The sequence below is a fragment of the Gopherus flavomarginatus genome, chromosome 2 (assembly GCF_025201925.1).
Source record: "Gopherus flavomarginatus isolate rGopFla2 chromosome 2, rGopFla2.mat.asm, whole genome shotgun sequence".
Lineage (NCBI taxonomy): Eukaryota > Metazoa > Chordata > Testudines > Testudinidae > Gopherus > Gopherus flavomarginatus.
The window spans coordinates 88,736,098-88,751,643 of record NC_066618.1 but is presented as its reverse complement, the minus strand read 5'-3'; the positions used below and the strand labels follow the sequence as shown (position 1 = coordinate 88,751,643).

General features: G+C 41.4%; 1 protein-coding gene across 1 annotated transcript in view; it reads right to left on the bottom strand.

Moving 5' to 3' along the window:
- STAC (SH3 and cysteine rich domain) overlaps positions 1 to 15,546 on the bottom strand; it is a 103,300-nt gene that overhangs the window by 12,957 nt on the left and 74,797 nt on the right. Inside the window, exons 6-10 of the mRNA XM_050938036.1 lie at positions 13,969 to 14,050; positions 10,087 to 10,151; positions 6,372 to 6,460; positions 1,333 to 1,384; positions 1,097 to 1,234 (exon numbers count right to left, since the gene is read on the bottom strand). Of these exons, the coding sequence (XP_050793993.1) occupies positions 1,097 to 1,234; positions 1,333 to 1,384; positions 6,372 to 6,460; positions 10,087 to 10,151; positions 13,969 to 14,050 (426 nt within the window). The remainder of the gene's footprint in view (positions 1 to 1,096; positions 1,235 to 1,332; positions 1,385 to 6,371; positions 6,461 to 10,086; positions 10,152 to 13,968; positions 14,051 to 15,546) is intronic.

Sequence of the window (15,546 nt, the reverse complement as noted above, 5' to 3'; positions counted from 1 at the left end):
CAGGCATTTAAAAATGATAATTAAAAGAGATCTAAGGATGCTGTTTTCTTAACTCTGCTCCCTTTGAAGTCAAGCGTTTGGGAATTGGCATCGGTGGGAGCAAGGTCAGGCCCAATGCAAAGCAGTTTTGAAAATTCCACCCTGAATTATTTGGACGCCTCTAGTTGTTCACGTATTGCCCCATGTATCAGCAATCCCATCACAATTACCATTAACCTCCTCTTCCCTCCTATTGTCTGTTAAACACATCTGTTGAGTCTTGTCTTAAATGAAGCCCCAGTTCTGCAACAAACTTATATAAGTATTTAACTTTACGCATTGTTTGGGGTCTAATCTGAAGTCACTAGGACAACTGAGTCTGTAAAATTAACCATGTCCCTAAATCTTTGTGGGATTGAGGATTTAGACCATTAACTCTTTGAGGCACAGTCTGTCTTCCCAGTGTTTCGTACAGCTGGTCAGAATTTTCTGACAAAACATTTTTTCAGTGGAAAATGTTGATTTGTCAAAACCAAAACTGCTTGCGGGAAAGGGTTGGTTTTCACGAATATCTTGATTTAAAAAAAAAAAAGTTTATAAATGGTTGAAAAATCTTGTTTTGAAAATTTCAAAACAAAAAGTTTCATTTTCTGGTTCAAAATGACTTTGTTTTGAAATTTGAGTTAGTTTATATTAAATTAAGGTTTAAAAAGGCCAATAGAAATGAAATGCATCAAAACTGTTGAAAGGAAACATTTAGATCGTCCTGATCTGAATTTTTTTTCAGATATGTTCATGAACGTTTTTGATATTTTGATTTTTCAGCCTGAGTTGGCATATGAAGAAATTTTAAAATCTTGAAAACTATCAGGGGATGAAAAAAACAGTTTCCTACACAGCTCTAGTGTACCTACAATGAGGCCATGATCCTGACTGGGCGCTAGGTATTACCACAATATCAATAATATTTACTGAAAAAAAATTCTATTTGCTGTGAAAGTCTGCTCATGGTTTTTTTGCACACCCGAAACTTCTTATGAAACCAAGCAGATTACTGGATATACTAGGAATGCAGAACTGTGTCCTTAATGTACAGTAAATGGTGCACTTCACTTACTTGGTTCTCTTTCAGTGTAATCTGTCCTTGCTCCTTGCATCCGATAAATGTTCTGACGCACTTGAAAATCTTTTCGTCTTGTTGCACTCTCTGAACAAAATTAGCAGGAAAAAATCCTATCCTGTCCTCAATTCTCCCCTATGGAGCAAGCACATTGACAGAAGAATGACCTTCATACTCATTATAAATACCACTAATTTATTTTGTTAAAGGATATAGGAGTATTTGGCACGTACCTTCCACCAGTCTTCATTAGAATCCTCCAGCAGTGTGATCATATCACCTGGTCTATAATTAGAAAGGACAGATGTCAGGAATTTCGATTAAGATGTGTCTTAATTGCAACAGAACACCAGGATTCATAGTGAAATTCTCTTAGAAGGGCAACCCAGCCTTGATCGTTATATCTCATTAATCACTACACGTGAATCCATGAAGCACTGAGAACTTCGTAAGTCAGATACGAGCACAGAAGCAAAAATCTTCATCTGCCAGATGAGAGACTATCAAACTCTGCTCTCAGTTATACAAGTACAAAGCTCGGTGATGCCAACATGGTTGGACCATTGTAACTGGGTGCAAAATTTGTCCCGTTGAATTCTCCTGTACGTGTTGATGCCGAGTAGAGCAATCAGGCCCTGCATGGCTCTGCTGATACACCCACAAGCTGTAACATTTCTTACCTGCAGTTGAGTGGGGACAGAATGAAGTCAGTGGCACTGTGCCTGTAAATACCACGTGAGGATTTGGCCCTGTATTCTTTGCACTGGCTCATGCTAGAGGCAGTTTGGCAGGATACAATACCAGGGTGAACACTCTGAGGGATTTTTGTCTCACAAGCATAATCTCTGGCCCAGCAACCTGACACATGGAAGGGAAGAGTACATATGACATCATTCTATAGAATGGGACAGTCTTCTCCTTTCTGTGTTTTGGCCAGTGAGCCATGGACTGGTGAGGGTTGCATTAGGTGGAAGTTGAGGGACACATGGCCATGACCCCCATTTTTCCCCATCCCCTTTGATGTGATCCTGTGCTCCCTGGAGTGGAAGGACTACTATTGTGCCTGGCTAATGCAGGCACTGGGCAGAGAGAAGATGCCTTCAACCCTCCCCCAACTTCATCCATTCTAGGGCCAGACACAATATGGCCACAAGGTTTGATCCACACAGAGCCTGGGTCCTACTCCCATTCAGTTTTGCTGCTGACTTCAACAGGAGCAGCACAGGGCTGTGAAAGTGGTGGGTGATATATTAAACCAAATTTCACCATACCAAAGCAATTAGAACCTGATATCCCAGTTTAGAATACACAATCTCCTCCCCTCCTTTTTACAGAAAGACCTTTGTAGTAATATGGCAAATCCCGTGTGATATACTTTGCTTCCAATTTAGTCTGAAACTGCTTAGAAATACCTATTTGTAACAGGGATTGCCATGTTCCATGAAGGCATTAAATATTGTTGGGACACAGAATCTTATCAGCCAGGTTCTCGTGCTGTTACTGCTAAAGGAAGGCAGCAGGAAAACAGTTTTATTTAACTGACAAATATAATTAATCAGCAGGGATGTAATTCTACACAAAAATGTCTTTTTGATTCAAATGGGACATATTTACCTTCATAATGTGTGGAGTCATGCCGTAATTGCTGGGTATCATAAGGAAGCTGACTAGTTACAGCCTCAGGCTGGGAGAATAATTTGGCCAGAAATATTAGCCTACTCCAGCTTGCCATATTTGAGCCTGCTGGGCTCATCTCTAATATTGCAGCATTAGTGCAGCAGATATCTGAAGACCCACTTTGATGCTGCTTCAAGTTGTTACACAAACATGACACACTGTGCTGTTGGAAGTAAGTTCTGCCCACTTCCGAATGTGATCAGCTCCAAGAGCTCTGTTCTGCTGGGTATGAGCCTTTCCTTGGGGGCAATGAGGGTTTTGAATTCACTGAAATTAATGGGCAATAGCTGAACTCTAATTTCTCCAGCTTTCCCCACATCCTGTCTTGAACTCCTTGTACAAGAGTGATGACATCATGGAACCATAAAGCTTCCAGTCTTCTTGGAACATGCCAGGAACTGACTGGACAGTGTGCGCCAGTGACGGCACATCAGACCTGTGTTTAATTCCTAGCTATGCCACTTAAAAGCCAGACCCTCACCCATCAAAGTCAATTGACTGAGTTTTTATTTTCTCTGTCTCTGTTTTCACCTTTATCAAATGGGGATAATAATGCTTGCCAATGTTTTTAAAGTGCTTTGGGCCAGCTTTCAAATGGTATTTAGGCATCTAAAGATTCACACAGGTGCCTAGTGGAATTTTCAAAACCACCTAGGTGTCTTACTCCCATTGGTTTAAACAAAAATCTAACCCATAGTGACCAGTGTGAATCCAGCCCAGGTCTGTAGCGACCAAACAGCATTGCTATCTGGTGGCTATTTGATGCTCTTTATTGTGATGGCTTTGGGCCACACAAAAAAAATCTACCACCATAACAAGTGGCACTAATCTAAAACTTAGCTGGCATCTCAACAGAGAAGGCAAGTCAATCCAAAGCAGTCCTCGTTTATCAAGCATCAGGATGGACTGCAAGGCACATTTTTATACCTTGTTGTAAGGGTGTGGGAGGACTCTGGCAGGGGATGGTCAGATCTTGAGTACACGGTTCAGCTGCTGGGTTATTAGACATCCTTTGGAAGTGTGGTCACATTACATTTTAAGATGGTGCTCCTTTTTAATTGAATGAGTGAGTGCATAAACCAAAATAAATCAATAACGCAAAATGAGAGTCCAACATGTGGAGCATTTAGACATAGAGGCTCTGGATTCCTAGCAAATATCCCACATGTGGCTATTTTCTATACAGTTATCACACCTGAAACAAAGCAATCATGGAAAAATGCCAGCCATGCAAAATGGTAGTTCTATCTTGAGCAAGGAGAGGGCACAGTTGAAAAGGGAAACAGAGAGATGCTGAAGAGTGGGACTTTTCTTGAGTGACTTTGAAAGTATATGTAAGCAGTCAGAATGAGCTCTACTCTGACATCTGGTGGTGAGCTGTGGAAAAGAACTTCAGGGGCTGATCTCATTTGCATGGGCATACCCACACTGCCTGGCATGATGGACTGCTTGCCCAAATGGTCATTTTGGCAGCTGTGGAATCCCCAGTCTCTTTGTTATTGGGGCAGGAGTAATAAAGTTTTGGTATCCTGGCTATGTGAATCAAGGACATAGAACTGTACTTGGCATTTTATGATGGAGGGACTCGCCCTCAACTCAGTAGCACTTGCCAGGGTTCCAAAGCCCAGTGAATTGAGAGCAGCTGGGGATAGCCATGTGCACCTAGTAGTATGGGCCCCTAAACAGCACTTCGACACTCCTTGTCATGGTGTAATAATAGAGTTAATTTTGACTCAGTTAGGATTCTTGTTAGGTGCTGCAAAGCTGTAATCACTGATTCCTAGGTCTAAGCATTAGACCTACTTTGGACTAGTGGTTCTGAGTGTGCCAGCACTGAAAGCTGAAAAACACTAAAGGGCTGAAGTTACTAAGAGCCGAAATCACTGAGAGCTGTGTTAAGTAAAGGGGGGGGGGGCCTGAAGACAAGTTGGTGAGTGGTTAGCAGGATGGCTAGCAGAGGGAAGTAGCTAGCAGAGAAGCATGGCTAGCAGGATGGCTGGTGGAGAGGTGCAGCTGTCGGTGAAGACTGCAGCAGAACCCCATGGAGAGACATGGCAATCGGCCATCAACCCAAGCAGTGGAGCATGTAAGATGTGTCCATACCTTTCTCTGACTTCCACCCAGGCTGGGAGATAAACTCTGCAGATGAACTTCTGAACTCTGGGGGCTGCACTGACCAAGGATAGAAACTGTTGGGTTGCTGGACTTAAGACCCTGAGGGGAAAAGGACACTGCCAAACATACTTGGGGGTGGGTCTTTTGCTCATGGTTTGTGTTATGAATCCTGTTTGTGGTGTTTCCCCAGCATAATGCCGCATTGTTTCCCTCCTTTATTAAAAGGCTTTTGCTACACCCAGCCTCTGTGCTTGCGAGAGAGGAAATATTGCCTCTTAGAGGCACCAGGGGGGTGGTATGTAATTGCCCAGGTCACTCAAGCCGGTTTTGCATTGTGTTATTGAAATGGAACCCTTAGATACTGAACCTGGCCCTCGTTGCTGCCAGCTCTGATGGGCAGAAGGTTACATATATTTTCTTGGAGTCAGCATCTGACTGGTTTGACCCTGGGTAAATCATGAAGAGAGCTGATGTGTTTTGTGAACTGTGCCCAAAGCAGCCAGCATTCCTAGAGCCTATTAAAGTCTCTGCAACAAACTACTCACTGTCGGCCTCTGTCAAAGCCCATGGTAGTCAATGGAAAGATTCTCTTTGACTTCAGTGGGGCTTTGGACAGGTCCTGTTAGACTGAATAAGGCAGCACTAGTGCAGGGTTACATGAAAAAGTGCTAAAAAAAAAGATATTTGAACCAGAAGATTTTGCAATTGAAACCAACCTTCCATACATTGTACATGAAAACACACTAGCCATCATTCACCATCTTGAGATCCTCCTTATTCCCCTTTTTGGAGAAAAAATCTCTGGGGGCATGGGTGGAAGGAAGGAGGGGAGGGAGCCATCAGTTAAATAACACTGCTAAAAGTTCTGATATTGTCACTAGATCTGGTTAGAAAATGGGATTCTTTTTCCTGTGGACTTTTTTTTGTCAACTCCCCCCAAATTAAAAACCTGATATTTTTTCAGTTTTTTGGTTGCTGAAAATTGAATTATTTTTGGCCAGAACAAAACAAAATTTGTTGTTTTCTGATTTAAAAAAAAATCTAAAATTTCAAGGAAAACAGATACTTGCTGCAAAAATATGTATTTGGTTGAAAATCCAATTTTCTGTCAAAAAATTGTCAACCATCCCAAAAGAGACTTCAGCACTTAGGAACCTAAATCTCACTGAAAGTCACTGAATGGGACTTAAAGCATAATTTTCAAAAGCGCCTAACTCACTGGACTTTGGCACCAACATGACTTGAAAGTTTTACCCATTATTTTCTTTGTAAAAAACTTGTCCTCAACTCTGTAGCATTTTCATAAGTGGAAAGAGGGAAAGAATACATAATTAAATAGCTGTGAGACCATGTTTATATAAATAATAGAATACAAATATGCATAGCAAAAATTAGAATTAAAAGTATACCACTAATTTAAGTCTGCACCATTCTCAGTTTTCCTGGGTCAAATCAATGAGTAAATATGTCAGCACTTTACCTCATCTCCAAGTCTTCATTCTCTTGTGGTACAAATTTGTACAAGGCAACGTAGGTGTGCATTTGTAATGTGTCTTTAAAAAGAGGTCCCTTTAAGGGGGGAAAAAAACAGATAAGAAATCTTGTAAGTTTCTGGCTGCTAGAATTACCATGCCCTCATTAGAGATGGGTCCGAGATGTAATATTTGGCTCCAGATCTGAACTTTATTGAACTCTGGGGCCTTTCAAGCTAGGATTTTGGTTCATCTCATTACAGACATAGGGACAAAATGCACAGTTGGTTCTAAATCAAAGAAATGTTTAAGTTTTAAGAGGGTATTAGGGGATAAACATGACTTCTGAGGTATACAACAATTAGACCCTCTAGAACCAAAGGGTCAAGTTCTGGCAGAGCTGACTCAGCTTTTCATCCTCCAGAAGCAGATAAAGAGTGCTTTGTGCATATTTTCGGTTAGATCTTAAAAAAGCCCATGCTCTCCGCTGTATGTTAAGGGCTGCATGATATGTGCCTGGCAGTTTATTACTGTCATATAGAATCATTAAAATGTAGGACTAGAAGGGACCTCAAGAAGTTATTGAGTCCAGCCCTCTGGATTGAGGCAGGACCGAGTAAACCTAGACCATCCCTGACAGGTGTTTGTCCAACCTATTCTCAAAAATCTCCAATGATGGGGATTCCACAACCCCCTTGGAAGAACAGGAAGCTTTTCCAAATAGTTAACCTAAAGCTCCCATGCTGCAGATGAAGGAAGTAATGGGCTTAAATAAACATGGAGAACAATTGATCAGAGTCCTCTTTATAACAGCTCTTAACATATTTGAAGACTACTATCAGGGTCCCCATCAGTTTTCTTTTTCTTTTCTCAAGACTAAACATTCCCAGTTTTTTAACCTTTCCTCATAGGTCAGGTTTTCTGTACTGTTATGATTTTTGTTACTCTCCTCTGAATTCTCTCCAATTTGTCCAGATCTTCGTTGTGCCCAGAACTGGACACAGTACTGAGCTCTGGCCTCGCCAGTGCTGAGTAAAGCAGGACAATTACCTCCAGTGTCTTACATACAACACTCCTGTTCTTACACCCTGAAAGTATCAGCCTGTTTTGCAACGTAGCATATCATTGATTCATATTCAAGTTGTGATCCACTGTAACCCTCAGATCCTTTAGGCCAGTACTACCACTTAGCCAGATATTTTCCATTTTGTAGTTGTGGATTTGATTTTTCCTTCCTAAATGAAGTACTTTGCACTTATCTTTACTACATTTTATCTTGTTGAATTCAGACCAATTCTACATTTCGTCAAGGTCCCTTTGAATTTTAACCTTGCCCTCCAAAGTGCCTACAACCCTCCTAGTTTGGTGTCATCTACAAATTTTATAAGCAAATTATCTACTCCATTATCTAAGTTATTCATGAAACCACTAGATACACCTTCCCAGTATGACAGTGAACCATTAATAACTACTATGTGAATACTGTTTTTCAACCAGTGGTGTCCCCACCTTATTGTAAATTCATCTAGATCGCATTTTCTAGTTATGAGAATGTCATGTGGGACTGTGTCAACAGCCTTACTAAAATCAAGATATAGCATATCTATTGCTTTCTTTCTCTCCATTAGGTCAGTGATCTTGTCAAAGAAGGAAGGTAGGTTGGTTTGGCATGATTTGTTCTTGTCAAATCCATGCTGGTTGCTCCTTATAACCCTATTATCCTCTAAGTGTTTACAAATTGCTTATTTAATAATTTGTTCCAGTATCATTCCAGGTATTAAAGTTAGACTGACTGGTCTGTAATTCCCGGGGTCCTCTTTGTTCCTATTTTTAAAGATAACTACTATATTTGCCATTTTCCAGCCCTCTAGAAACTCCTCTGTGAATTCTTGACTATAATTGGAAATAGTTCTCAGATTGCTTCAGCTACTTCCTTAAGTACCCTAGGGTGAATTTCATCACATCTTGCTGACTTGAATAATCTAAATATCCTTTAACTTGTACTTTTTGGCTTGTGTTCCTTCCCCCTTGTTGTTCATATTAATTGTATTAAGTAGCTGGTCACCACTAGCCTTTTTAGTGAAGACTGAAGAAAAATAGGCATTAAACACCACAGTCTTCTTAATGTCGTCAGTTATTAGCACTCCTTCCCTTCTAAGTATAGTACCTATGCTTTTCTTTGTCTTTCTCTTGATTTTAATGTATTACAGAACCTCTTCTCATTCCCTTTTCTGTTCCTTGCTAAGTATAACTCATTTTGTGCCTTAGTCCCTCTGCTGTTGTCCTTACCTGCGTGTGCTGTTCTTTTATACTCCTCCTTAGCAATTTGTCCATGTTTCCCCTTTTTGTAGCATTCCTTTTTGATTTTCAGGTCATTAAGGAACTCCTGATGGAGTCATATTGGCCTCTTATTATTCTTCTTATCTTTCCTTTGCATCAGGATAGTTTACAGTTGTGCCTTTAATACTGTCTCCTTGAGAAACTGTCAGCCCTCCTGAACTCCTTTTTCCCTTAGATAAGGTCCTATAGGAAGAGAATCTATCAGTTCTCTGAGCCTGTTAACATCTGCTTTTTTGAAGTCTATTGCCCCTATTCTGCTGCTCCCATTCCTTCCTTTCCTCAGAATCATGAAATCTATCATTTCATGGTCACTTTCACCCAAATTGCCTTCCTGCTTCAGATTTACTACCAATTCCTCCCTGTTGGTCAGAATCAAATCTAAAATGGCTGTCCTCCTAGTTCCTTCCTCCATTTTTTTGAAACAAAAAGTTGTCCTCAATACAGTCCAAGCACTTATTAGAAAATTTGAGTTTTGTCATGTTACTTTTCTAACAGGTGTCTGGGTAAAGTCCCCCCATTACTAACAGGCCTTTTGTTTTGGATATTTCTGTTATTTGTTCTTGAAATGCTTCATCCACCTCCTTGTCCTGATTTGGTGGTTTATAATGGACCCCTACCATGATGTCACCCTCATTTTTTTACCCTTTTGATCTTTATCCAGATACTTTCAACTGGTCTGCCTCTTACCTCCTCCTGAACTTTAAAACAGGTGTATATATTCTTGATGTATTATGCAACACTTCCTTCTTTTTTATGCTGCCTGTCCTTCCCTAAGCCATAATCTAGCTTACAGACTAATACTTCCAGTCCTGTTTATTCCCCATACTCGCTGCATTTGTGTATAGACATCTAAAATTTTGAGCAGATTCCTTGTTAATACTCCTATGGCCCTCCTGTAATTTTCCATGTCTCCTCTCCATCCTCCTTCCCCGCAAACATCTAGCCCTCTGTTAAAGCCCTCTGCTGCTCATCCACAGTGCTGAGGAGGGTGGTGCATAACCATGAAAGTCAGAGCTCAAGGAAGGATTGGGCACTCTCCCACCTCAGGAACGTTTGCACAGTGTGCTTAATGAGGGAGACCACTCCTTGCATTCCTTCTCTCCATATACGCCCTCATGCAAGGGCCAGGGACAATTTGACCAAAAGAAACTACAAAAAAACCAAGATCCTTTTCAAATTATGTCAGACTCTGGATTGTGCAGTGTCATTCTTATGCTGTCACAGGTGTAAGACTGCTCCATTCACATTGCTCTGGCTCACCTATCATAATGTTTGTGTTCACTAGGCCAATTTATAATACTCACCCAAGTGTGTTTCTTTAAAAACAAGCCTCTTAAACCAATTAACATTTTCACTATACACTCACTAAATCTTTGCCCATACCAGGGAGTTTATCCTTTTTGATTCTTCTCCAAAGTCTTCTGTTCCATTTTCTGAGTAGGTAAACACTGAAATAAAACAAAACACAGGACATTTTAGGGACAGCTGAAGGCCATTCACCTCCCGAGGCCTATCTTATATATCTCGCTCCTAATCCCCCCTTCTAACTGTTCCCTACTGCTCTCAGTAATGTTCTTTTATTAATCAGGCATGTGTATTGCAGTAGCACTTATAGCCCCCAATCAAGTCAGGTGCCCCGTTGTGCTAAGCACCATATAAACAAGTAGTACAAGACAGTCCCTGCTTGAAGAATTAACAACCAGAACACACAAAATAAAAGGTGGGAAGGGAAACAGGAGAAATACCTAAGGTCATGCAGCAGGTCAGTGGTGGAGTTGAGAACAGAGCCCAGGTCTCTTGACTCCTGGGCAATGAGATTCTGGCAGCCTTACTCACACTGAGTAACACCTCACTTTGTGTGTAACTCCATTGAAATCAGTGGGCCCTATAGGGAGGGATAGCTCAGTAGTTTGAGCATTGGCCTGCTAAACTCAGGGTTCTGAGCCTAAACCTTGAGGGGGCTACTTAGGGATCTGGGGTAAAATCAGTACTTGGTCCTGCCAATGAAGGCAGGGGGCTGGACTTGATGACTTTTCAGGGTCCCTTCCAGCTCTATGAGATAGGTATACTCAAGATGTAAGGTCCCACTCAGGTATCAGAATTTAGCTTAATCTACTGTAATTGTTTCATTAGCTGATTTATACAGCATTGCTTCAAGTGCCTCCCCTGCTAACATCAATTGCTTTATTACACTATGTTCATTCTCTAAGAGCAGTTTCATAATTTTTAGAGAATACTGTCCCCTACTTTTGGACAAAGCCTAGCCATGATTTTAGTAGATGGAAGTCATCAACTGTTCTGGGCCTAAGTCACTTATAGAAAAGTTTAGTCCCAGCATTGGCTTACATTTGTTGTTAGAAAAATAAGAAATACAAGTCAGAAGTCTCCACAGGCAGTCTGAGCAGGACCAGCACTAGGGGTTTGAGCACCCTAGGCGGACAGCAATTTCGCCACCCCGCGCGCTGGTCCCGCGGCTCTGGTGGAGCTGCTGTAGTGGTGCCTGCGGAGGGTCCGGTGCTCCGTGGCTCCGGTGGAGCTGCTGCAGTGATGCCTGGGGGCGGTCCACCGGAGCCGCGCGAGCAGCCGACCGTCCACAGGCATGACTGTGGCAGCTCCACCGGAGCCGCGGACCAGTGGACCCTCCACAGGCACCACTGCGGCAGCTCCAACGGAGCCGCCTGCCACCCCCTCCGGCAAAATGGCGCCCACCAATTATTCTGGCGCCCTAGACGATTGCCTAGGCTGCCTAAATGGTAGCGCCGGCCCTGAGTCTGAGCCAATCATTAGTGATTGTTCTGTGTATTATTGTCTCCCTTTTCTGTGATTTAGTTTCATACTTTCAGAATAATAAAAGCCAAGAAGGCAGTGAACTCCTGCTGAATCTCTCTCTGCCTCCCCAGTGGCGTAGTGAGACAAAGCCAGTAAGCTAATATCTGTTATTGGACCAGCTTCTGTTGGTGAGAGAGACAAGCTTTTGAGCTCACACAGAGCCCTTCAGTTCTGGGGAAGAGCTTTGTGTGAGTTCAAAAGCTTGTCTCTGTCACCAACAGAATTTGGTCCAATAACAGAAAACATGAGTGAGGTAATATCTATCTAGACTTACACCATCCATAATGTGAAAAGGCTTTACAACATTTTAGAGTGCATTTCTGACCTGAAAAATAGACTATCTAAATGTAACCTTCTTGTTCATCAGATTGGCTACCTCTGCATATTCAGGGTAATTTCTGATTTCTCCATTGACAAAAATAAAATCTTACTACTATATTTTACACTGGTTAGCAATGCAGAATCAACTGAGTGCGGGAGCTGGGTTATGTTCCTGGTGCGTTGACAGAACTGAATACTAAGTGTGTTCCTACTTGGAGATTGTTTCCTATACCTGAATCAGTTACATCTACACAAACTCACTGATGACAATGGGACTGAACAGATGTCTTTTACAGAGTAATTTGACCTGCAGAACTTTTATTATTGGTAATAATGCATGCAAAGTAATAAGCCCAATTGACTGGTGGAGACCAGGGTGAGTTCACAGAGTTGACAGTTAGAAAAGCCATCTTTTTGTTTGTAAACTAAGCACATTTGATATTGTGTGTGCTTTAGCACTGTAGAGAATTAATTTTCCCTTGAAATTATCTCAATCCTATAGAAATGTATAAACCAGCCTGTGTTAGCTGTGCATCCTAGACGTCTCCATACTGTATTCCTCTTGCTGTTTCCCTATTGCACAAACAGACACAAATCTGCATTTTTCTAAAACATTCCTTGAGGAAGTCAGGTTTCTCTGGGAAAAATAAAACACAAGGGGCCTGATTCATTGCTGTGTCACTCTAGCTTTATGGTGCAGTAACACCATTTAGAATCACTGGAGTTATCCCGTGTAAAGCTGGAGCAATGCGATGGTGAATAACGCCCCAAGAATATTTTTAAATAAGTTCATTAAACTTTTAATCTCTGTTTAGCTCATGCTCTCTGAATATTACTGGGAGACATATAAAAGTAAAGATCATAGCAACTATGGGGTTCATCTCTACGCAAACCAGAAATCCATCTGTTTATTCTTGCAGCTGCAGGAAAACCATGTGGGAACTCCGACAGCATGAAAGGCTCTTAGCATTTCCATCATTAGTACAAACAATACAGGCAGTTTATTAAAATCTATCAAGAGGAAATATTTGGAGCAATTGCTGCATAATTTATACACTAGGCCTCTGAAGGATGGATCGAGAAAGAAAGCCAATGTCGATCAAAGGAATCATTAATGTGCTGAGGAAGTTATTTGGAGGTTTGGCATATGCTGAGTTCTTTAAACTGATCTCTTTGAGCAAGCTTCTTGATGCCACTAAGTCATACAGATCCCATAGAAAAGTTTCTTACAGGCTGAAAAAAAAAAAGATGAGGTAAGTGATGAAGAAAAAATGTGATCTGAAAACCTCAAGGGAAAAATCAAACTCAGGTTGACCGGATGCTTTTCAACTGGCCAGGTTGAGTTACAGTTCCAAGTGCTCAACTGAGGTTGAAAATTCCCTCTCAGCATGTAGCCCACCCATCAGGAGGAGGTTGGTGCTACTGATGGGTGGGCCACATGCTGAGAGGGAGGAAAAGGACTGAAAACAGAGATATGAAATGAAAGGGTCAGAATGAGGAGCAGGGAGGAGTCTGGGAAGGAGGTAAAATGGGGTTGGGTGTGGGAAAAGACAACTACAGTTAACATCTGACCACTATAAAAATTACTAGCCATATGCCAAGACCAATGGGGATCTGCACTGTGGAGGAAGTGGATGTTGGGGTTCAAAAAAGGAAGGTCTATTCACTACGGCATGTGTTTGCCTCAGATTCGGCCAGTCTGCCCCTGCTTGAAGTTTGGGAATACTAACGCTTCTTGGTGGTATTGGTGAGCCTTGGTGCAACACAAACTCCACTCCTGGCTTAGAAGTTTACTGGGTGCCCCAAAGTTCTTTCTACACACAATCCTTCTATCACCAGGACTGAACTGGAACCCAGTGGACACTGCAATTTTGCTACTCAGAAAAGTCAACATTGGGCCAAATTCATCCCTCATGGATTCCACTTGTGTGGGCCAAGATAGTAGAATAATTACACCACTCATTTAGAAGACTATTTTTGTGCGTCTGAAAATACATGCATCTGACGAAGTGTGTATTCACCCACGAAAGCTCATGCTCCAAAACGTCTGTTAGTCTATAAGGTGCCACAGGACTCTTTGCTGCTTTTGAAAATGCTAGATGGTCCAGAACTCACCACTGTTGCTGCGTTTCCTGTTTATATCAAACATGCATCCTGAACCATCCGCTTCCTCAGGAACTTCTGCCAGGTCTGAAGTCTATGAGGAAAGAGAGGACGAAATGGACTGAATAAGGAAGAAAGTGGATAATGAGGTGAAATAAAATCACACAAGAGTATTAAGTGAAAGCAGCAGCTTGGTGTTTTGAGAGTGGAGGGAGTCAACATGAAGAGATTTGCTGATAACATGCTATCCAATGGGGCAGTTCAAATTCTTAATGGGAAGCAGCAGGAAAGCCAAATGAATGCCAGGTCTAGTGTACAACAGGTTTCTGGGCAGCAGATGAAGTTGGGGGTTAGGAGTTAATAAAGAATGGTTGGTATCTGTACAGAGTAGCTGTTTTTTGGTGCTTGTAAATGTCTATTTGCAGTTACACTTCATAACCCTCTATAACAATTCGTTAATAGTTTATTAAAACATATAATTTATTACAATTTTAGAAACACTTTAGAAACACATTCTTAATGTGAAGTGTGACCTTAATTTCTCCAATTTGCTATGGATGCAAGCTCAGGAGTGTGAAAGACCTACTGAAATTAGTCACATAATTACTGCACCTAATTTCTTCACTGGTATCATTAAAAAATTAAAAGCTAAATATCTTTGTTATGCTTATTTTATGCACTAATTATACTGCAGTAGTGCCTAGAGGCTCCAATCAGGATTAGTGCCCCCATGGTACTAGGTGCTGTACAAACATAGAGGACAACACAGTTCCAGGCCTCAAAAGTATATAGTCTAAGGGCCAGAGTTACTTGTGTTGAGTAGCACCTTTCTCCATGAGTCGTTACATTGGGGTAAGGAGCTGCTCCAGATAACGTTATCAGAATCTGACCCGCTGAAGCCTCAGATTCTGAGTTCACACCTTGCTCTACTTTTGGGATTATTTTTAAAACATCCCTATAAACTCAGGAGTTTTCTGACACATTTTCTAGTCTGAAAACCTATTTCCTTTTGTATATTCCCAAGATTTGTTTATTTCTTGTTAACACCTTTTTATAGTGCTTTTGAGGATTTCATCTTAGCATTTAATGTCTTCATGATATGGTGTAATGATAATGTAAACACAAGTAAACCAACTGCTTTGCAGGCCTATGCTTGCATCACGAAGAAAAGATAAAAAAATTACTCCAGCTATGTTTAAAGGTCACCATCAGTGATGTGGCTTTCTTTAACAATTTTCTAAAAATCTTGTTTTCTGCTTACTCATAGGCTCATAGACTAAGTCCAGAAGGTACCACTGTGATCATCTAGTATGACCTACACATTGCAGGCCACAGAATCTCACTCACCCCCTCCTGTAGTAGAACCATAACCTCTGGCTGAGTTACTGAAGATCTCAAATAATGATTTAAAGACTTCAAGTTAAATCGAATCCACCATTTACTTTAGTTCAAACCAGCAAGTGACCCATGTTCCATACTGCAGAGGAAGGCAACAAGCACGCAGGGTCTTTGCCAATCTGACCTAGGGAAAAATTCTTCTTGACCCCAAATATGGTGATCAGTTAGACCCTGAGCACGTGGGCAAGACCC